Consider the following 22,617-nt stretch of genomic DNA (forward strand, 5'->3'; position numbering starts at 1 on the left):
CTAGGCGATACATGTTAGCGCCATCTTGGAACCATCTAAAATCAAATATACTATTGTAAATATTCCCTTACCTTTGATTATCTTCATCGGAAGGCACTTCCAGGAATCCCAGGTCCACAACAAATGTAGTTTTGTTTGAAAAAGTTAATAATTTATGTCCCAATAATTCCTTCTTGTTAGCGCGTTCCGAAGGCTACTCATAATGTACTGAAGCGCGCGGGACTTGTCGTCACGAATGTGCAAAAAATATATATTTACGTTCGTTCAAACATGTCAAACGTTATATAACATAAATCTTTAGGGCCCTTTTCAACCAGAGCTTCAATAATATTCAAGGCGGACGATTGCATTGTCTTACTAAACGTTTAGGACGATTGCATTGTCCTACTATGGTGCCCGCATCATAGTAGTAATGGCCCTCCCCCTGTGACCAACTTCCCAAGCCTCTCTTTGGGTCAGTTTCTACCGTAGAAGACTCAAACCACTTTGTAAAGACTGTTGACATCTAGTGGAAGCCTTAGGAAGTGCTAAATGATTAATACGTTCCTGTGTGTTTCAATGGCAAAGCTTGAAAGTGATTCCACACCTCAGATTTCCACTTCCTGTTAGGATTTGTCTCAGGGTTTTGACTGCCATATGAGTTCTGTTATACACAGACACCATTCAAACAGTTTTAGAAACTTTAGAGTGTTTTCTATCCAAATCTACTAATTATATGCATATTCTAGTTACTGGGCAGGAGTAGTAATCAGATTAAATTGGGTACGTTTTTTATCCGGCCGTGCAAATACTGCCCCCTATCCCCAACAGGTTGAGCGTTACCATCTCCAGAATTAAACTCTATAAGGTATATATCTATTACATCGATAAACGGTCATATTATTAATCATTACCTCTTATCATATCATCATTCTGAACAGTCATAACCTCATGCATCTGCAAAAACCCCAGCCTACTCATGATTCAGTACTGTTTTTTTTAAATTTTTTAAATTTTTTTATGTAACCTTTATTTAACTAGGCAAGTTGGTTAACTTCTTCGATTTACCCTAGGATAGGGGGCGCCACAGCGCATTTTGGAAAAAAATCGTTCCCATTTTCAACGGCCTACTAATCAAAGTCAGAAGCTAGGACATGCATATACTTATTTTATATGGATAGAAAACACCCTAAATTTTCTAAAACTGTTTGAATGGTGTCTGTGAGTATAACAGAACTCGTATGGCAGTCAAAACCCCGAGACCGATTGAACCAGGAAGTGGAAATCTGAATTGTCGACTCGACTTCACAGCCTTACCTATAATTCACAACGTGAAAAAATGAAAATTGAGCACTTTCCAGTGCTTCCACTAGATGTCCCCAGTCTTTACAAAGTGTTTTGAGGGTTCTACGGTGGAAACTCAGTGAAAGAGACGATGTGGCAATTGGTCACAGTCGGAGGGCCATGAGCATTGTGACGTTGGCGGCCGTGTCTGCCCCCACCTTTGGAAGTTTTTTGAAACACAATGAAATCGTCCCACTCGAATCTGATTGGTTCTCTTGTTGAAACAGGCACTGACGATTACTTGATAAAACGTTTGACATGTTTGAACGACCCTCACTTACCGTAAACAGTCATTTTGCGTTAGACAGCTGCCGCCCACGGATCAACATTTGATTACAGCCTTAGGACGCGCTAGCAAGAGGAAGCTAATGGAACATAAAGCATGGACTTTTTCGACCGAAAATACATTTGTCATGGACCTGGGACATCGGGATGTGATTTCTGATGAAGACAACTAAAGGTGAGGGATTATTGGCGATATTATACAATATAAGATGTTTCTGCTATTGTTCACAGGTGGCGCCGAGCTACGTTTTCGAGCTCAATTTCTGGGTATCGCATCCCATTTGATCTCAAAGTGTGATTACCCTGTAAAGTTAATTTAAAATCTGTTTTGACTGGTGTTTTCAAGAGATATTCATCTATAAATCTTAGATTGACAATATGTATAAAAAAAATCGTTTTCGAATAGTTATTTATAAAATTGTAGCACAGTTTCCCGGGACGCATTTTATGGGAAAATGTTAGTCAACCTCAGGTGCCGATGTAAAATGCTGTTTTTATATAGAAATATGACCTTTATTGAACAAAAGATTGCATGCTGTGTGTAACATGATGTCCTAGGTGTGTCATCTGATGAAGTTTGTAAAAGGTTAGTGCTGCATTTAGCTGTTTTTTGTTTATATGTGATGGGTGTGCTTGCTCGGAAAATTCATATGATGCGACTTTTACCATGTACTCCTCTAACATAATCTAATATTGTGCTTTTCCTGTAAAACCTTTTTGAAATCGGACAACGAGGGTCGATTCAAGAGAGGTGTATCTATAAAACGATATGAGACAGCCCTATATTTGAAAAAAAAAAAATATTGAATTTCGTTATGCTAATGTCGCTAGGAGTTTTCGCTGGAAAATGATCCCGCTAACGGGATGGTAGGCTGAAGAAGTTTAAGAACAAATTGTTATTTACAATGATGGCCTACCGGGGAACAGTGGGTTAACTGCCTTGTTCAGGGGATGAACGACAGATTTTTACCTCGTCAGCTTTTGGTTACTGGCCCAACGCTCTAACCACTAGACTACCTGCCGCCCTACTACACCAATTGGTTTAGTTATTAATTTACTAGCGAACTAAATAATAACACAGAATTAACATACACCCTTTACATGAGACAAAGGTCCCTAGTGGACTGACAAGATATGACTGCTTATTACACAGATGGAGAGGGGGGGAAAGAGAGACGGAGACTTATCATGGACACATTGTATAACTATTCTCCCACTAATCAAATACTTTGCAAATGAACCGCCACCCATTTGAAATAAGAAATCGCAAATGTATTTACGTATGTGTGTCTTTGTCCGTCATGTAGTCCTGAACAGAACTACAAAGTTCACACACTTCCATTCGCTCCTGAAGCTGCTTATTTGAAGATAAGCCAGCCGTGCCGATGGTTCCAGTGGGGTGATAAGAGTAGTGTACGGTGATTTGAAACTCGTAGTAGGATGGGATGGTTTGAAGAGTTCAGATATTTGCCTCGAACAGCTAATCAGATGTACCAGTGATTGTCTGAGAGGGGAGTTTGTCGCCTCTTTCTCCTCGTGTTGATTATTCAGGGTTCTGGATTTAGACCACTATGGACATGAGATGCAGCTCTTTGTCTCTCTGGTCTAAAGGAAGAAGAGTTTATTACTTCACCTCGTGTTGAGGTTTAAAGTTTCAACAATTTCAAACATGTAGCTAACACCTGATGTTTCCTGGTCTAAAGTTAATTTTGTTACCAAGGCTTTTTATGCACTCTGGCCAAAGGGGACAGCTCCATCCGTCTGACACGCTCTCTGACCTCACTTGGGGCGTGACTACCCACTTCAAATCAAAGTTTATTTGTCACGTGCGCCGAATACAACAGACCTTACAGTGAAATGCTTACTTACAGGCTCTAACCAATAGTGCAAAAAAGGTATTAGGTGAATAATAGGTAAGTAAAGAAAAAAAACGACAGTAAAAAGACAGGCTATATACAGTAGCGAGGCTATAAAAGTAGCGAGGCTACATATAGACACCGGTTAGTCAGGCTGATTGCGGTAGTATGTAGATGTAGATATGGTTAAAGTGACTGCATTTATGATGAACAGAGAGTAGCAGTAGCGTAAAAGAGGGGTTGGCGGGTGTTGGGTGGTGGGACACAATGCAGATAGCCCGGTTAGCCAATGTGCGGGAGCACTGGTTGATCGGCCCAATTGAGGTAGTATGTACATGAATGTATAGTTAAAGTGACTATGCATATATGATAAACAGAGAGTAGCAGCAGCGTAAAAAGAGGGGTTGGGGGGGCACACAATGCAAATAGTCCGGGTAGCAATTTGATTACCTGTTCAGGAGTCTTATGGCTTGGGGATAAAAACTGTTGAGAAGCCTTTTTGTCCTAGACTTGGTACTCTGGTACCGCTTGCCATGCGGTAGTAGGTCTTTGACAATTTTTAGGGCCTTCCTCTGACACCGCCTGGTGTAGAGGTCCTGGATGGCAGGCAGCTTTGCCCCAGTGATGTACTGGGCCGTACGCACTACCCTCTGTAGTGCCTTGCGGTCGGAGGCCGAGCAATTGTCGTACCAGGCAGTGATGCAACCAGTCAGGATGCTCTCGATGTTGCAGCTGTAGAACCTTTTGAGGATCTCAGGATCCATGCCAAATCTTTTTAGTTTCCAGAGGGGGAATAGGCTTTGTCGTGCCCTCTTCACGACTGTCTTGGTGTGTTTGGACCATTCTAGTTTGTGGTTGATGTGGACACCAAGGAACTTGAAGCTCTCAACCTGCTCCACTACAGCCCCTTCGATGAGAATGGGGGCGTGCTCGATCCTCCTTTTCCTGTAGTCCACAATCATCTCTTTAGTCTTGGTTACGTTGAGGGAAAGGTTGTTATTCTGGCACCACCCGACCAGGTCTCTGACCTCCTCCCTATAGGCTGTCTCGTCGTTGTCGGTGTTCAGGCCTACCACTGTTGTGTCGTCTGCAAACTTAATGATGGTGTTGGAGTCGTGCCTGACCATGCAGTTGTGGGTGAACAGGGAGTACAGGAGGGGACTGAGCACGCACCCCTGGGGAGCTCCAGTGTTGAGGATCAGCGTGGCAGATGTGTTGCTACCTACCCTCACCACCTGGGGATGGCTCGTCAGGAAGTCCAGGATCCAGTTGCAGAGGGAGGTGTTTAGTCCCAGGGTCCTTAGCTCAGTGATGAGCTTTGAGGGTACTATGGTGTTGAACGCTGAGCTGTAGTCAATGAAAAGCATTCTCACATAAGTGTTCCTTTTGTCCAGGTGGGAAAGGTCAGTTTGGAGTGCAATAGAGATTGCATCATCTGTGGATCTGTTTGGGCGGTATGCAAATTGGAGTGGGTCTAGGGTTTCTGGGATAATGGTGTTGATGTGAGCCATGACCAACCTTTCAAAGCACTTCATGGCTATGGACGTGAGTGCTATGGGTCTGTAGTCATTTAGGCAGGTTGCCTTTGTGTTCTTGGGCACAGGGACTATGGTGGTCTGCTTGAAACATGTTGGTGTTACAGACTCAATCAGGGACATGTCGAAAATGTCAGTGAAGACACCTGCCAGTTGGTCAGCACATGCCCGGACCACACGTCCTGGTAATCCGTCTGGCCCCGCAGCCTTGTGTATGTTGACCTGTTTAAAGGTCTTACTCACGTCGGCTACGGAGTGCGTGATCACACAGTCGTCCGGAACAGCTGATGCTCTCATGCATGCCTCAGTGTTACTTGCCTCAAAGCGAGCATAGAAGTGATTTAGCTCGTCTGGTAGGCTTGTGTCACTGGGCAGCTCGCGGCTGTGCTTCCCTTTTGTAGTCTGTAATAGTTTGCAAGCCCTGCCACGTAAGATGAGCGTCGGTGCCGGTGTAGTATGATTCAATCTTAGCCCTGTATTGACGGTTTGCCTGTTTTGATGGTTCATCGCAGGGCATAGCAGGATTTCTAGTAAGCTTCCTGGTTAGAGTCCCGCACCTTGAAAGCAGCAGCTCTACACTTTAGCTCAGTGCGAATGTTGCCTGTAATCCATGGCTTCTGGTTGGGGTATGTACGTACAGTCACTGTGGGGACGACGTCCTCGATGCACTTATTGATAAAGCCAGTGACTGATGTGGTGTACTCCTCAATGCCATCGGAAGAATCCCTGAACATGTTCCAGTCTGTGATAGCAAAACAGTCCTGTAGTTTAGCATCTGCTTCATCTGACCACTTTTTTATAGACCGAGTCACTGGTGCTTCCTGCTTTAATTTTAGCTTGTAAGCAGGAATAAGGAGGATAGAGTTGTGGTCGGATTTACCAAATGGAGGGCGAGGGAGAGCTTTGCACGCGTCTCTGTGTGTGGAGTACAGGTGATCTAGAAATCTTTTCCTTCTGGTTGCACATTTAACATGTTGATAGAAATTTGGTAGAACTGATTTAAGTTTCCCTGCTTATGCACAGTTTATAGGGGAGAAATTATCTTATACCTCCTAAAATCACATTCCTCTCTTTAAAAAAAATACTTTCATCACTTTTCATATTATATGCGTATTGGATGGAAACTTGACAGATAAAGGTGATATATTTTCCAAGTTAGTGTTTCATCCATACAGTTTTTAATGACATCACAAAATGAAAACCATTATTACATTCGTTTTCCATGAATCCCGCTGACCATTCCCCACATTGTTATGTTAAGAATATAATTCCAGTATTCACTTTTGACCGTGTTAGAGTTTAAGAGGGAAAACTGTCTGTGAACAAAATCATTCCTTTGGTTGATACTAACGTGGGAGAAAGAGACCCCTTTTCTCCTTAATTTACGACAGGGCGTGGAGGTGTCAAAACCCCCACACCAGTTCCCTCCTCCCCTCTGGAGGTTGTTATTGTCAGGCATTGCCAAGATGATCTGACCCATTGTGATCCTCACAGGACAGTCATGACATACTTTACAGCTGGATTGTGTGTTGTAGTAGAGTAGAGTAGAGGCCTGAGGGCACACACTTAATGTATTGTGAAATCTGTTATAAAATGTATTTTAATGTTAAACATTTTTATTATGTATATTACTGCCTTGGCAGCAGCTAATGGGGATACATAATAAATACAAATACAAAATGGTTGTTGAAAAATGGTTGTACATTTAATACTTCCAGTGATCTAATAGAAGTTAACTGCTTAATGTTACCCTGAATTGTTAATTTCTCTGCCCTCCTACGAATGTTGCTTCAATGTCGAGATCAGTGGTGCCTTCATAGTAATTCTCTTGGTTGGGAAGATAAAATAAAATCTCATTAATGCCATTAAAGTGCAAGATGCATACAAACAGAAAGCTACAATAACACTTTGTTTTATTTAGCTAACGTTAGCTAGATAGCTGTCTGGCTAGCTGACTAGACAGGCTGAGGTAAATAAGTAGTTAGCAATGTAAATCTAAAATAAATCTAAAAACAAATCATTTTTTCCTATTTAACAATATTTTCTTGTGTAAAGACAGATGGTAAAGAGTGTTCTCTTTCCTGTCTTTTCAGTCTTCTGAAACAGAAGGTAGTCAGCAGGTAGTCACAGTCAAAAACACTGTTGTTGTAAGTGCTCGGTGACAATTTAGATAATCTTTTTAGGTGTGTAACCCTCAAAGATGCAGGTAACTTCCAAAATAAAGCAAACACTTGAGTAAATGAGGGATACAAAGCACATTGAAAGCAGGTGCTTCTGCACAGGTGTGGTTCCTGAGTTAATTAAGCCATTAACATCCCACCATGCTTAGGGTCATATAGAAAAATGCCCAGTTTCCCATTATTTTGGCAACCATGGCTAGAAGAAGATATCTGTGACTTTGAAAGAGGGGTCTCAAAGGGCGGGAGGGTTTAGAGGGTTTAAAGTGTGTGTGTGTGTTTGTCTGTCACCAGATCTCAACCCATTTGAACACTTATGGGAGATTCTGGAGCGACGCCTGAGACAGCGTTTTCCATCACCATCAACAAAACACCAAACATCTTGGAAGAATGGTGTCACATCCCTGCTATAGAGTTCCAGGCACTTGTAGAATCTATGCCAAGGCGCATTGAAGTGGTTCTGGCTTATGATGGCCCGACGCCCTATTAACGCCAGTGTCCGAATTACCCGTACTTGCGTCCTAAATAGTAGGCCGTTTGAGTAGGTCGATTTTTGTTTTGTTTAATAGTATGCAACATTTAGAGAATCAAGTATACTTTAATTGCCCGGATGTCATACTCATTTTGGCTTTAAAACCGCTAATCAATTAGATATGGGGATGCGCTAGCGGGAAACAACGCAATCACACATGCCGCATTCTCCGTACACGAAAATAGAATGTTTAACAGTATGCGACATATGGTTCAAATGCCAGGATGTTACTCTACTTTAGGCTCTTCATCTAGTCGATGCACTCTTTTCCACAATGCATTGGAAGGGGTAGGCTGCGAGTGATAGGCCCTAGTTCTCTTCAAGTAGCCGAACAACAAAACTAGGCTACTTAATTGGGAAGATGCTGGAAATGTCTGCAGTTGTGTCCAAATGTAGGCTAAGTAGTTTTAGTTCTCCTTAAAATGATCATGAATATTGCATCGTAGGCTACATCTTTGAAAACAGAAGTATTTTGGGGGGGAGGGGGGAGGCTGTTTTCTCTGGGTTTCTTGTTCTCTTGGTCTTCGTCAGAGCATTTAAACTAAATACTAAACCATCTTTTGATTTCTGAATGTGTCGGCGCCGGGGACTCGGGATATGGCTGTTATGACTAATGATGTCATGTTAAACAGGCCTTTTGATTTGAACATGTGGATTGTTTTAGTTTTGTAGGCTAGTCTACCTATTTAATTATTTAATTTATGGATCAAGTCCCTCGCAGTCATTCTGATCTCATTCCCAATGACCAGTGCTTTAATTTATTATGTTGCCGTCCAGAGGTTCTGAGTTTGAAGCACCCAGCTGTCCTACGTTTTTCGGTGTAATACATTTGAAGAGTTTTGGTGTGTGCTATTTGATATGTTACAGCACTTATAAATATGTTGAAATGGAACCAAATGATCTTTTTCTGTCTTCAGTCCTTTTTAAATATTCTATATGGGTTACATGGTCGTCAATGGTATAGGTTGAATGTGATAGTCTGCCTATAACCAGCCTGACTAGCTATAAATATCAATTTATATTCTATTCAGAGTTTACCCAAATGTATCAAATTGGAGAAGAGACATTATCAGGCTGGTTAATGCGATGCATATCTGTTTAATTTCGAACATCCGCACTAGGCCACACTTACTCAGCCAATCAGGAGCCGCTACTGCATTGCGGCCGTGGCATACAGGATACTTTTTACTGAACGGTAGGCGCTAAATAGTATGGACGATGAGTAAAAGGAATGCAGTTTAAGTATGTTGTAGTACGCTAGTATAGGTATTCGGACACTGCCACTATGTTGGTGTTTCCTTTATTTTGGCAGTTACCTGTATCATGTTATGATTACAGCATTGATTGTTATGGTAAAACCCAAGAAACAGATCTGGGAACAGTTACTCTTGTCCCGGGAGATATTCAGCAGAGGTTAAATTTCCCTGTAGCTTAAGTTCGGTTACAAACAAAAATGACGTTGTGTTATACTTACAATCGTTCATGACACGTGTAACGGCCACATCTCAAATTGTGTCACCGTCTCTCTCGCTGCAGTCCAATTTGACCTGATTTACCCCTTGGTGCAGAAAAACACACACACAGAGAGGGAGAGAAAAAGACTATTGCATCAGACAGCCACTGGGGCCTTTTTATTTATTTAACTAGGCAAGTCAGTTAAGAATACATTCTTATTTACAATGACGGCCTAGGAACAGTGGGTTAACTGCCTTGTTCTGGGGCAGAACGATAGATTTTTACCTTGTCAGCTCAGGGATTTGATCTCGCAACCTTTCGGTTACAAGTCCAACGCTCTAACCACTAGGCTACCTGCCGCCCCAGGGCCCATGAAATAACAGGGCCAGGGCCTGTGAAATAACAGGTCTGGTCGAAGTTGTTCTAAATCTGTCCCTGTAAAAGAAACAGAGGAGAGTTAAAGTTAACACACCAGGACTCCAGACCAGTAAGTCAGAAGTATGGCCTGTGGTTGGTCGCCCCTCTCAGGCTCTCTCCACTGGTTCCGATTACGTGGCTCTGGCCACCAGCACAAAACAAGCAGGGCAAAGTCTGTCTACCCGTTATGAAAATATCTTATTTTTGAGGGGTGGAAGCAGAGATGTTTAGGTTTTAGGTCTGTATTTTGATTCCGATTGAGGTTATGCAGAACGATTTATAATGTATACGGACGGCGTAACTGTAATTTACTGGGTTAAGCCGTGGGATCACTTTTTTCCGTCAGCTTCGGGGTGACTTTATTTTCAGTGGCTGGTCTTGCATCAGTAGTGGGTTTAAGGACAGCCTTGGCAGGGACAGCCTTGGCAGGGACAGCCTTGGCAGGGACAGCCTTGGCAAGTCCCAGTTCAGTTTGTGCTGTCTCGCCAACTTGTTGTCATTGTTTGTTGGCAAGACAGAACAAACAAATCTGGGACACAGGCTAGCCCTACTACTGACAGCAAAGAAGTTGGCAAGACCGTAGAAACTGATCTATGACTCAGGCTAGGGCTGGCCTGCCCCAGCAGGGGAAGGGGACTGATTCTCTCAGACCCAACAGGGTTACAGTGAAAGCCAGGCTAAGGTATTTTCCTCTCCCCAGCAGCCTTCTGTCAGTACCTCCCCCATCCGGATGGACACACTGTCAATGACCTCTGAAGGTCCTGAAGGAGAGAGATGTGCGTTTGTCAAAGTTCAGAGGTCTTATCGCTTTTGGGTGGCTTAACAAGCTAGCTGCGCGAGTCCGGATGAAAGCAATGTTTACAAAAACTTTACTAGAGCGCATGTGTCGTCGTCAGTCGTGACTCCTGTCGGTATGGAAAGCATTTCACGGTAAGGCCTAGACTTGAGGTATTCGGCGCATGTGACAAATAAAGTTTGTTTTGATTTGGTGATTTGTTAGTCTCATTCAGAGCCCCAGCCTTCATTTCTATGTCAGCTTTCCATTCCAATCACTACACTCAGAGAGCCGTTAGCATGTGTCATAAACAGTCTCTTATGAACTTGTCACGGCCCTTGAAGAAATCATGGTTTACTTGAGCAACAGTTGTACCTGGCTACTTATGAGCCACTTCCTAATGTATTCTACAGTCGTGTGAGTAATGGTAATAGCTCCCTCCTGTTTGGATAACAATGAGTCAAACCAAAGGAAGTAGCTTTAATCTGTATTTTGCTGTGGTGGTAATGCATTTCCCACTACGCCTCCATCACTCTTCCTCAATTCTGGTTCTGATGCATTGACAAGGGGAGCATACCCACTTAAAATGTAGTGTATCACCAGATCTGATTACAATTACTTTGAGTGTTTGCTTTAGTCTGCCTGGCGTGCCAGGTGGGCAGTGCTTGCACTTTTAGGTACTGTTCTATTGATTTCCTTGCAACAGGGAAGCTCAATCAAGCACAGCTACAGTATTTGAAATGATTTCAAATAGTGTTTGAACCCAGGTCTGCGTATCACCTCATGCCAAACTTATTTACAATTTGGTGTCTTTTGAAACTCCTGGCCTCAGGAATTTGACATTACCTTTGAGGGATCATAGCTCTCCACTTCAAAGGGGAGAGAACAGGGTTGTTGTGCATGTGGTTTAGTCTGTACGTCCGTCACCACCTGATCTGACATGGGCCCTGCCTGCCTGCAGGCACCCCGCTGACGGCACTCTGTCTTGGGCTACGGCAGCCAGGGATGATTGGGTGTCTGTCCCTGGGTGCCCCATTACAGAGCTGTAGCATTACCTATACGCATCAGATGGAATTGTCATCCCGTATAAAACAATGGTGGTGATTCCAGCAAACTGCTAAGTGTAGATGGAGTTCTCTGTCGATGGAAATTCAAATGCAGAGCAATATGGTAAATCGTGGTTGTTGAGTTCATACTGTATAAGAGCCTCATATAAAAACAAAGCGAGGCAATCTGCCTTTAATTTGTGGCGGTGAACTAAGAATGTCCCACTGTGAAGTAGAGCTGAATCGGTCTGTGAAGAGTGGGTGGGTTGTAGATGAAAGCTTTGTTTGGTTCAAAGCAGCCTCTCACTCTTACTGTGAGGTTGAATGGCTGACCCTTGACCTCTGACCCCCCCCCCCCAGGTGATGAAGACCTACCACATGTACCACACGGAGAGCATCAGCGCCGAGAGCAAGCTGAAAGAGGCAGAGAAGCAGGAGGAGAAGCAGATCGGCCGGGCCGAGCCCGTCTTCAGTATCCGCCTGGAGGACAAGCACCAGAGACGCAGCTCCGTCAAGAAGATCGAGAAGATGAAGGAGAAGGTACAGCACACTTATGGACCAAGCCAAGCTGTTCTGCGCCGGCCTGGTTACGCATCCATCAAATTTGATGGAACCGTGCTAGAAAGGACCAGCCAGCACAGTATGGTTTGGGACGGCACAATAGTGTGAGAAAATGAGTATTGTGAAGGTCTTTACACTGTCAATGATGATAATGGTTGCTGAAGGGAATGTTGGAATGTCTTCTAATTTAACACAGTTGGCCAGCTGTAATTAGTCATACTCATAGATTATATTTCTGTGGTCAAGCTCTCCTCTACATTAATAGTGTATATTTTCACTTTCTACGGCCCCAACTTTGAGGAACTTAACGTTGCCATCCAGGTGTGCCTGAAAGTGTTCATCATTTGTAACAGAAACAGACCTCTACCGGCCAGCCAGACCTCCATTTTGTATCAGAAGCAGCCCTGCTGTCGTGTGTGTGTGTGTGTGTGTGTGTCCCATGTGTGTGATGGAAACCACACTGTCACTTAACAGCCTGATTGCTTTGTTCTTCTCAGAAGGAGCGGGCCTGTTTTCTGTTAGAGCTTCGTGACCAATGGTTTAATGGCCACGGGAACAGCATTTTATTCACAGGCTCCTGCAAAGCGTTAAAATATCTAAGACCATGTCAGTATGTGAGTCAGTGTTCATTGGTCATTGGCTGGTGACTAGCTAACGGTCCCTCTGTCCATCTGGCAGGCAGACTTAAGAGTAAGTCAGAATGAGCACGGCTGGGAAGTGGCTAATCCTAGATGAATTTGTATTTTAAGCTTGCATAGTTTAGGCCCATTCTTATGTTTTTGTTCTTTTTTTGTTGCCGTAGTAGCTGTTATTTGCCCTCCACTCCGCTGTTGTCTATCTACGCCAGCTCCTGTTTGCCTGTCATCCTGAAATGTGTTGTGTGAGAGCGGCCGTACAGTGTGCATGGGGACATGACAGCATGCGCCACTGTCACTGAAGGCATTTGTGATCATTCATTTCTCTGTTTCTCTCGCTCTCTTTCTCTTCCTCCCTTTCTCTCACTCTCACCCTCACGCCCTCACTCTCTCTCATATCAGCGCCAGGCCAAGTACTCTGAGAATAAGCTGAAGTCAATCAAAGCACGAAACGAGTACCTGCTGACGCTGGAGGCGACAAATTCCTCAATCTTCAAGTACTACATCCACGACTTGTCCGATTTAATCGATGTAAGTAAACCGCATGGCTTGTTTTTAGTTGGGAGAAACGTCAAGCTAAAGAACAGACACTCATTTATCTGCACTGTAAAACTGGGAAAGTTTGGTTGTCAAGGCCAAATTAGAAAGTGTGTTACCAAACAGCGTCTCTACTCCCTCTTCTCTCGCTAATAAGCCCTTGGTTGCATCCAAAATGGCACCCTATGCCCTACATAGTGCACAACTTTTGACCCGAGCCCAATTGGCTCTGGTCAAAAGTAGTGCACTATAAAGTGAATAGGTGCCATTTCAGACATAGCCTTCTTAACATGCTTAATGATGTTCGCTCATACATTCCTAAAGATCTGAGGGAATGTACGCATTGCTCCATAACACAAGCCGCAGAGAGATTCACTCTCTGCCACAAACAGAGAGCCGCTTCTCAGTCTAAGCCTCTCCCGTTCCCCAGACTTCAAATGAAGCCGTCTGCACACCCAATCATACGGTATGTGTTTTTTTTTTTAAACGCATCTCACTGCTAAGGTAAATTGTATTACGCTCTTTTTTTGATCCTCGTAATGTTGAAGAAACCCTGCCATTCAGCAGTATTTATTTAGGTCCTTTTGAGACCTAATATCTGGGTCTGTAGAAGGAAACTGATGAGTTTAGCAGGAGAGCTGAAATATGAACGATGGCGAAGAGACACAACAAACAGTGGGATGGAAATGACTGGAGGAAGAGAAATAAAAAGCCCAGTGGACTAGTAGCGCTTGTGATTCAAGCTATTCTACTATTCTACCATCCATGTCCTCATGTTATACACAGTACTGCATGACGGACAGTACAGACAGACGCACATACACACACACACTTCATCACATCTTTAGCTTCAATGGGACGTGGGAAAAAGCCCTGCCCCCGAAACACAGTTTTCGACAATTACTGGTGTATGTTGTAGTTCAGCCGTCCCCTCCCTCATATCACCACTCTGTACTCAGTACTACTATGTGCTCTGTACTCTGTCTACCCAGCAGATTACTTTGTTTGCTCCCCCAGAACCCAGACCTATAAACATGAGTTATTTATACACTGGCCTACCTGGGATATCATTTTTCCCCTTTAGTAAAAGATGTACTGTACCATGTCTCTGGAGTTGCCGGCACAGCCCCGGAGAGCGCTGGGGCCTTTTAGCGACGGTGTATTCCAGACAGTCGGTAAGGAAGGGGATCTGTGAGAAATGTGACCTCCATGCTAGGTTGACAATATAGAGGTAAGGGCAATGTAATAATTCCATGCAGCAGTGTTCAAAAATAAACAAATTCATTGGACCAGCGCCGCTGCTGATTCCACAGGATTATCATTGAAAACGTGACCAGTGGTCAGGAAAGGTAATGAAGTGGCTGTAGATAATTAGAAAAATGTTTCAATTAATAGAATGACTGTAAAACAGTTATGTGCTTGCAGACTAGTTAGCTGAAATTCACTAGGAATGTGTTTCTTTTCCAATTTGATGGAGAACTTTCTGTACTGACCACATTTACTTCCAGTATTGCTAGTCCCCTTGTTTAGAATTCTTCCACATTTATGAATACTAGATATTTTATATTAGAATCCTCGTGTCCTAAACTTTATATTTTCGACCAAGCCTCCATGCTGCCATGCTGGGTGCTAAAATTGCCTTCCTCCTGCTTTAATTGTGTTTGTGCTGGTGTTCACACACACTCGTGATCTGTCTCAGAGGTGACAGGACAGGGTTTCAAAAAAGTTGGATTTGATGAATTGGACCCATCTTGATCCAATGTTATTTAGGCTAGACAAACCGGGCGGTTAGCTTGCCTGGCACAGAGCTTCTGAGTCTGGGTGTCTTCCATCAGCCTCCAATGCTGTCCGTGTGAACTCACAGGCCCTGGCTAACCAATGTCCTAGTTAATGAGATCCAGCATCAGATGCTGAAGGAACTATTCATGTTGGAAACAGTATTCAGGTTCTATGACTCAGGGCCAAGGCAGCTGTCAGAGAAACTATCAGACTATTCTCTTAACGGCCAATAATGTTAATGACTACAGTGTGTGGATATACATTGTCAACTTTGTTGAAACTGTTACAAAGTTGTTGGTTTTTCAAACTGGAACACCATGACATAGACTGACCAGGTGAATTCAGGTGAACGCTATGATCTCTTATTGGTGTCACCTGTTAAATCCACTTCAATCAGTGTAGATGAAGGGGATGAGACGGGTTAAAGAAGGATTTTTAAGTCTTGAGACAGTTGAGACATGGATTGTCTATGTGTGCCATTCAGAGGGTGAATGGGCAAGAGAAAATATTGAAGTTCCTTTGAACGGGGTGTGGTAGTAGGTGCCAGGCGCACCGGTTTAAGTGTGTCAAGAACTGCAATGCTGCTGGGTTTTTCACTCCCAACAAGAATGGTCCACCACCCAAAGGACATCCAACCATCTTGACTCAACTGTGTAAAGCATCGTAGTCAACATGGGCCATAATCCCTGTGGAACGCTTTCGATAACTTGTAGTCCATGCCCTGACGAATTGAGGCTGTTCTGAGGGGGGAAAAGCGGTGCAACTCAGTATTAGGAAGGTGTTTTGTACACTCAGTGTATGTGTGTTTGCTGGATAACATTTCATGTTTTAGGGCAGTCTGCCGAATGTGTTTGGACCTAACCTTTTAGTGCCTGCAACATTCTGCATGGCTTACTATCAGTTTGTCAGAAGATCCAGTAAACGGGACTTCCTGATCCAAATATAGTCTCCTTTTCCCCTCTACCAGTGCTGTGATCTGGGCTACCACGCCAGCCTGAACCGGGCCCTGAGGACCTACCTGTCGGCGGAGTACAACCTGGAGACTAGTCGCCACGAGGGCCTGGACATCATCGAGAACGCCGTGGACAGCCTGGACCCCCGCAGCGACCGCCAGCGCTTCATGGAGTTGTACCCCACTGCTTTCTGCCCGCCCATGAAGTTTGAGTTCCAGCCCCATATGGGCGACGAGGTGAGACACCGAGTTCATTTGTCATCTGCTCTTTCATTCATCCATTATTGTAGTGAAGGCTAGTGCTGTTTGTCCAAATGGTTGAAGACACCTCCATGTTTTTACATGTTCAGTCCTAAATGCTTCACAGTGTGGAATTGAATTAGAATTTGATTAAAATGTCTCGTACTAAATGAGCCCTGGTTTTGGTGGCTTAATTGCATAACTTTACTGTGTCTAAGCCGGCAGAGCAGGTTGTTATAGGCCGAAGCCAATGACAAGCATGTCTCATTTCTCAGCCTTAAGTCGAGTACAATACGTTTTACTGAGGAGTCGTTGGCTCTGGCATCCCTGATATCATGTTTGTTCACAAACTATTGTTCTGCGGCTGTCTGGATTCAGATCTGGGTCAGTGGAAACCTTTGTGGTGTAGTTTAAACTGATTTACTTCTTAGGTTAGAGGTTAAGGTTAAAGATTAAGTGAGCCATCTGTCCGACGGCGTTGATGAAGTGACTTCCTGTTCAATGATGATGCATTTCCTCTTCCTGCACAGGTGTGTCAGATTGCGATGCAGCCCCCGGTGAACGGAGAGCTAATGCTGAGGTTCCAGCAGCTCCAGTCCCGCCTGGCCACTCTGAACATTGAGAATGAGGAGGTAAGAGGGAGGCCAGCTCTGACATACCTTGGTCCTATTTAGTCGGGCATGCAACAGAAAAAGTGATGCCATGGAAAACGCAAATGAGTGTTGATTATTGGACCAATTAGTCCTTAGGGTCAGGTGGTCCTCCCTGTTTTAGTCCTTTTTTAAATGTTTTACTTGGAGCTTAATGAACACAACTGTTTGGGCCCATTGTGGTCGGATGTTGGGAAGGAAGTAAAATGCTGTATGAAAAGTTACCTTAAGTCAGAAGTCAGCCAAGGAGAGTTGATGGCTTAAATCATTTAGAAATTGAAGTTGGAATAATTACCATACAACAACAACCTCTCCTGCCCTGCAGGCAGCCTTCAGAACCACACAGATAAGTTTTTTTCCATTGTCCCAATGGTGGGGGAAAAAAATCTCTCTCTCTCACGGTCTCTCTCTCTCTCTCACTATATATATTCTATTTGAACACTCTGTCCCCCACCTCTCGGTTTTGACATTGGCGGTACATCCCTGGCTGTAACATTTTAATCGGACTTGTGCTGGCTGGCATGCCTGAGTGCTTGCTAAGTAAAAAGCCAACTGGAAGGAAATGTCTGTCTGTCTGCTGCTGCGGTGTTAGGGAGTGCAATCACGTCCATCAGTCTGGCTTCTTGTGTCTCACGTTGTCTCCCGTCTGACCTGCTATCTCCGCTCTCTCCTCTCGTCTCACATCAGTGCACACAGCCTTCTCTGTTTGATATCACAAAGAAATAAGGACTTAGGAATGAATGCTTTGTGAATGTGTCAGTCAGTTTCCACTGCTTCAAGAGATTTCAGACTGGCTTGATTATACAACTAAATAAAGTTTATAAATATGTGTTTTTTGTCAGAGATGATGCAAGTTCTCAGTATCTTTTTTTAACTTTTCTATTGTAGGGTCTAGTACTGTCTAAGTTATGAGAAGCTTAATCGCCTGCCAACCCTCAATTTCCTATCGTACACTGTCATTCTCCCTGTCCAGACCTATAGTGTTGTAGTACTGTGTGTTTGTGGTTTGACTGGGGTATTTCATGCTGGCTACAAGGCTCAGGCTATCACACTGGGTGTGTAATGTATTTCTGAACAGGGAGTTGATGCCTAAGCCCAGCTGGTGCTTTCACACTGGCTGTATGTAGTCAGTGCAGGCAGCACCCCTCTGTGTGGGAGGTCGTGAAAAGCCATGGTGCTGCATGACCTTGTCTGCCTGGATGAAACGGATGCCCCACACAGGTCAGGACGAGGAATCGCTGCTCAGATGGCCTCTTTCTCTCTTTCACCAGATGGCCTCTTTCTTGGCATGGTGTGTAATTGAAAAGGCCTTTCCTGGGGTTGTCAAAACACTGAAGCAGAACTGTACACACATTGGCTATTTCAAACGTGCCAAGCTGTCAATCCCTTGCTTTTTCCGTCCTTGTTTTCTCAATTCCTTTCCAAGCTCATTGGAGGAGGAGGTCTGAGGGAGGGACCTTGGATCCTCTCCTCCAATGCCCTTTGAAAGGAATTGAGGAAACAAGGATGGAGGAGGCAAGGATTTGACTGACCAAGATATGTTCCAGCCAGGAAGTGAAAAGCTGTTTTTTGTTTTCTGCTATCAATTGACATGCAGCTGTTTCCTCGACCCTTGACTCCATGAGAGGGTGTAAGAAAACATGGATAAGATGATTTATTAACATCAGAGATGGAAGACTCTGGGAGCTATTTAGCAGGGGACGGCCCACTGTGGTCCTCTTGTCTGAGTGTATATATGCAGATATATTTGCAGAAGTTCTGGAATATGTTCTGCTGTGTTGGTTAAACCTCTACCCTTCTCAGAGGACAGAGTTGTGTTTACTACAATTCCTTCGCCATTCAACGTGGGTATTTCTCAGAGCTAGCTATTAATCCAGTTATTTAAATTCCCTTTGCCTCTGAGATTTGGATGAAACACGGCTTTAGATAGATACAGACAGTCTCTTTCCTCCTCTCTCTCTCTCTCTCGCTAGATGTGTACCGAACTTAATGGATATTCTCCAGGCTTTTTGCACTAACCCTGGCAATCCAATACAGTCTCCTTTGTAGGGAGCCGGTGTTTGTTTTTCTACAGATAAACCTCAGGGTGGCACATCAAAGCCGAGGAGATGTGTGTTCAGTGTTAGCTTAGTGTTCGCCAGCCGCAGCCCTGACTTACTGATCAGGAGATTAGCCTGCGACTCACCACAGGTCCTGATGGATAGAAGTCCTGCTCCTCACCACAGGCCCTGATGGATAGAAGTCCTGCTCCTCACCACAGGCCCTGATGGATAGAAGTCCTGCTCCTCACCACAGGCCCTGATGGATAGAAGTCCTGCTCCTCACCACAGGCCCTGGTGGATAGAAGTTCTGCTCCTCACCACAGACCCTGGTGGATAGAAGTCATGCTCCTCACCACAGACCCTGGTGGATAGAAGTCATGCTCCTCACCACAGACCCTGGTGGATAGAAGTCCTGCTCCTCACCAGACAAGTTTTATACTGGAGATGTGTTAGTTGTGAAGTCACTTGTCAGGCTGCCCATGGTCCTGTCCATGGTCCTACCCATGGTCCTTTGTAGCTCAGTTGGTAGAGCATGGCACTGGTAATGCCAGGGTAGTGAGTTAGTTTCTCAGGACCACCCATACGTAAAATGTATGCTCTCATGATTGCATGTCACTTTGGATAAGTGTCTGCTAAATGGCATAATTATTTATTATTATATTCAACCCCGGAGTTCAGAAGCCAAATTCACCTTGAAGACCCTAAATGCCAAATGTCAAGAAGGTCTGTAGTTCTAGAATCAAGGTGATAAGAAATGTCTATATTCCATTAGGGACAAGTATCTTTCTCCTTATGGCCTCGTAGTCTCAGGCCCCCCCAGCAGTCATAGGAATCACCAGGCCTCCTGCTCCAGTCCTGCTGGGCCCCAACGGGCATATCCCAGCAAGCGCCTGTATCTAAAAGCCCTGCTGTAATTGAGCCTAGCAGTCAACACTGGTAACTAGTAGTCTGCTGAATAATACAGGGACTTTCAACAGCTTTTTAGCTGGGAGTGATTCTCTCGCATGCGTGGATCCTCTCCATACTGTGACAGCTGGGCCCATTGGCCTCCACGGGCCCACCCAGAAGAGGCTGGGGAAAGAGGGGGCTCGTCTCATACCCAGGAGTTTGTTAGGAAAGAACTGTACTTGTGATGGAACCCATGGGCTGGTCCTAAACAGTGTAACTCTGGACCCGTATTCACAAAGCGTCTCTCATAGTAGGAGTGCTAATATAGGAAGACGCAGGTCTTTTGGGTCCCATCAAAGCAGAATGTTGGTCAATCCCGTCACACGAAAGGAAGGGTATTTTAAGCACCCTCATTCCACTCAGTATCACCACTCCTCATTCCATTCAGAATCACCACTCCTCATTCCATTCAGAATCACCACTCCTCATTCCGCTCAGTATCACCACTCCTCATTCCGCTCAGAATCACCACTCCTCATTCCGCTCAGAATCACCACTCCTCATTCCGCTCAGAATCACCACTCCTCATTCCGCTCAGAATCACCACTCCTCATTCCGCTCAGAATCACCACTCCTCATTCCGCTCAGAATCACCACTCCTCATTCCGCTCAGAATCACCACTCCTCATTCCGCTCAGTATCACCACTCCTCATTCCGCTCAGTATCACCACTCCTCATTCCTCTCAGAATCACCACTCCTCATTCCGCTCAGAATCACCACTCCTCATTCCGCTCAGAATCCCCACTCCTCATTCCGCTCAGTATCACCACTCCTCATTCTGCTCAGAATCACCACTCCTCATTCCGCTCAGTATCACCACTCCTCATTCCGCTCAGTATCACCGCTCCTCATTCCGCTCAGAATCACCGCTCCTCATTCGGCTCAGAATCACCGCTCCTCATTCGGCTCAGAATCACCACTCCTCATTCTGCTCAGAATCACCACTCCTCATTCCGCTCAGAATCACCGCTCCTCATTCCGCTCAGAATCACCGCTCCTCATTCGGCTCAGAATCACCGCTCCTCATTCGGCTCAGAATCACCGCTCCTCATTCGGCTCAGAATCACCGCTCCTCATTCGGCTCAGAATCCCCGCTCCTCATTCGGCTCAGAATCACCGCTCCTCATTCGGCTCAGAATCACCGCTCCTCATTCGGCTCAGAATCACCGCTCCTCATTCGGCTCAGAATCACCGCTCCTCATTCGGCTCAGAATCACCGCTCCTCATTCGGCTCAGAATCAGCGCTCCTCATTCGGCTCAGAATCACCGCTCATCTGAAACGTTCAAATGATCCAGTTCCCTTAGTAATTGAAGATAGTACTATAATAGCGATAGCCTGAAAAATTTGTTTGGTGATTTAGGACGTCTTTAATTTGAAACGTCTAAGTTATGAGAAGCTTAATCGCCTGCCAACCCTCAATTTCCTATCGTACACTGTCATTCTCCCTGTCCAGACCTATAGTGTTGTAGTACTGTGTGTTTGTGGTTTGACTGGGGTATTTCATGCTGGGCTACAAGGCTCAGGCTATCACACTGGGTGTGTAATGTATTTCTGAACAGGGAGTTGATGCCTAAGCCCAGCTGGTGCTTTCACACTGGCTGTATGTAGTCAGTGCAGGCAGCGCCCCTCTGTGTGGGAGGTCGTGAAAAGCCATGGTGCTGCATGACCTTGTCTGCCTGGATGAAACGGATGCCCCACACAGGTCAGGACGAGGAACCACTGCTCTGTGTCCTGCCCACCAGATGGCCTCTCTTTCTTGGCATGGTGTCCCATTTCTGGTTTTTGCTTAACATAGTGACGAATGACAGTGGGACTTGGCATGCTTTCTTGGCATGGTGTGTCATTTTTGTTTCTTTGCTCCACATAGCGATGAATGACAGTAACTACAGCCAGTGTGTGTGTGTGTGTGTGTGTGTGTGGTACGCAGAATCAGTTGTGTGATCCGTTAAACGTAACAACACACAGATGAAAGGGGAGTTGAAAGAAAGAGAGTTTTGGGTTCATTCATACCACCCTGTTTTTCTCAGGTGGGTCAAAGGTTGAATGAGTCATGGGTCAGACAATTAGTAAGACGAGCTATAATCTGTTCCTGTCTCTGTGTGTCGTAGCTACATGTGAAACCAATGTTGTTCTCCCATTAGAGGTCATGGTTTTCATTGAGATATTTCTCATTCAAGCACTCACATCTCGACTAGTTACTAGCTCGTTTATCAAAAGTACATGCCTTCTGACTTTGATGGTCACACGCCTTAACCTCCCTGTCAGAATTCTGTGTTGTATGCAGTGGCGTTTTCTGCTTCAGATGGTGGTTAGGCTGTTTCTGTTCTTTGCGAGTTGGCCTCTCGCTATCTCGCTCTCTCTCTCTCTATCTCTCTAGCTTTTCTCTCTCTCTCTCGCTTTTCTCTCTCTCTCTCTCTCGCTTTTCTCTCTCTCTCTCTCTCTCGCTTTTCTCTCTCTCTCGCTTTTCTTTCTCTCTCTCTCTCTCTCGCTTTTCTCTCTCTCTCTCGCTTTTCTTTCTCTCTCTCTCTCGCTTTTCTTTCTCTCTCTCGCTTTTCTCTCTCTCTCTCTCTCTCGCTTTTCTCTCTCTCTCTCGCTTTTCTTTCTTTCTCTCTCTCTCGCTTTTCTTTCTCTCTCTCTCTCTCGCTTTTCTTTCTCTCTCTCTCTCGCTTTTCTTTCTCTCTCTCTCGCTTTTCTTTCGCTCTCTCTCTCTCGCTTTTCTCTCTCTCTATCTCGCTTTTCTTTCTCTCGCTTTTCTTTCTCTCTCTCTCGCTTTTCTTTCTCTCTCTGCATCTTTTCTGTGTCGATGACTCACGCTGACACATTCGACAGTCAGTCTCAGGTTCTGGCAGGTATATCTCTCTCTCTCTGA

At 44.7% G+C, this 22,617-nt stretch overlaps 1 protein-coding gene across 4 annotated transcripts in view; it reads left to right on the forward strand.

The window, feature by feature from the left end:
• Nucleotides 1–22,617, forward strand: part of LOC115152204 (SLIT-ROBO Rho GTPase-activating protein 1) — a 161,603-nt gene that overhangs the window by 87,677 nt on the left and 51,309 nt on the right. For all 4 annotated transcript variants that reach the window (XM_029696802.1, XM_029696804.1, XM_029696803.1 and 1 more), the window contains exons 5-8: nucleotides 11,762–11,941; nucleotides 13,000–13,128; nucleotides 15,881–16,102; nucleotides 16,636–16,737. In XM_029696802.1, the coding sequence (XP_029552662.1) occupies nucleotides 11,762–11,941; nucleotides 13,000–13,128; nucleotides 15,881–16,102; nucleotides 16,636–16,737 (633 nt within the window). The remainder of the gene's footprint in view (nucleotides 1–11,761; nucleotides 11,942–12,999; nucleotides 13,129–15,880; nucleotides 16,103–16,635; nucleotides 16,738–22,617) is intronic.

This window comes from Salmo trutta, chromosome 17, assembly GCF_901001165.1.
Source record: "Salmo trutta chromosome 17, fSalTru1.1, whole genome shotgun sequence".
Lineage (NCBI taxonomy): Eukaryota > Metazoa > Chordata > Actinopteri > Salmoniformes > Salmonidae > Salmo > Salmo trutta.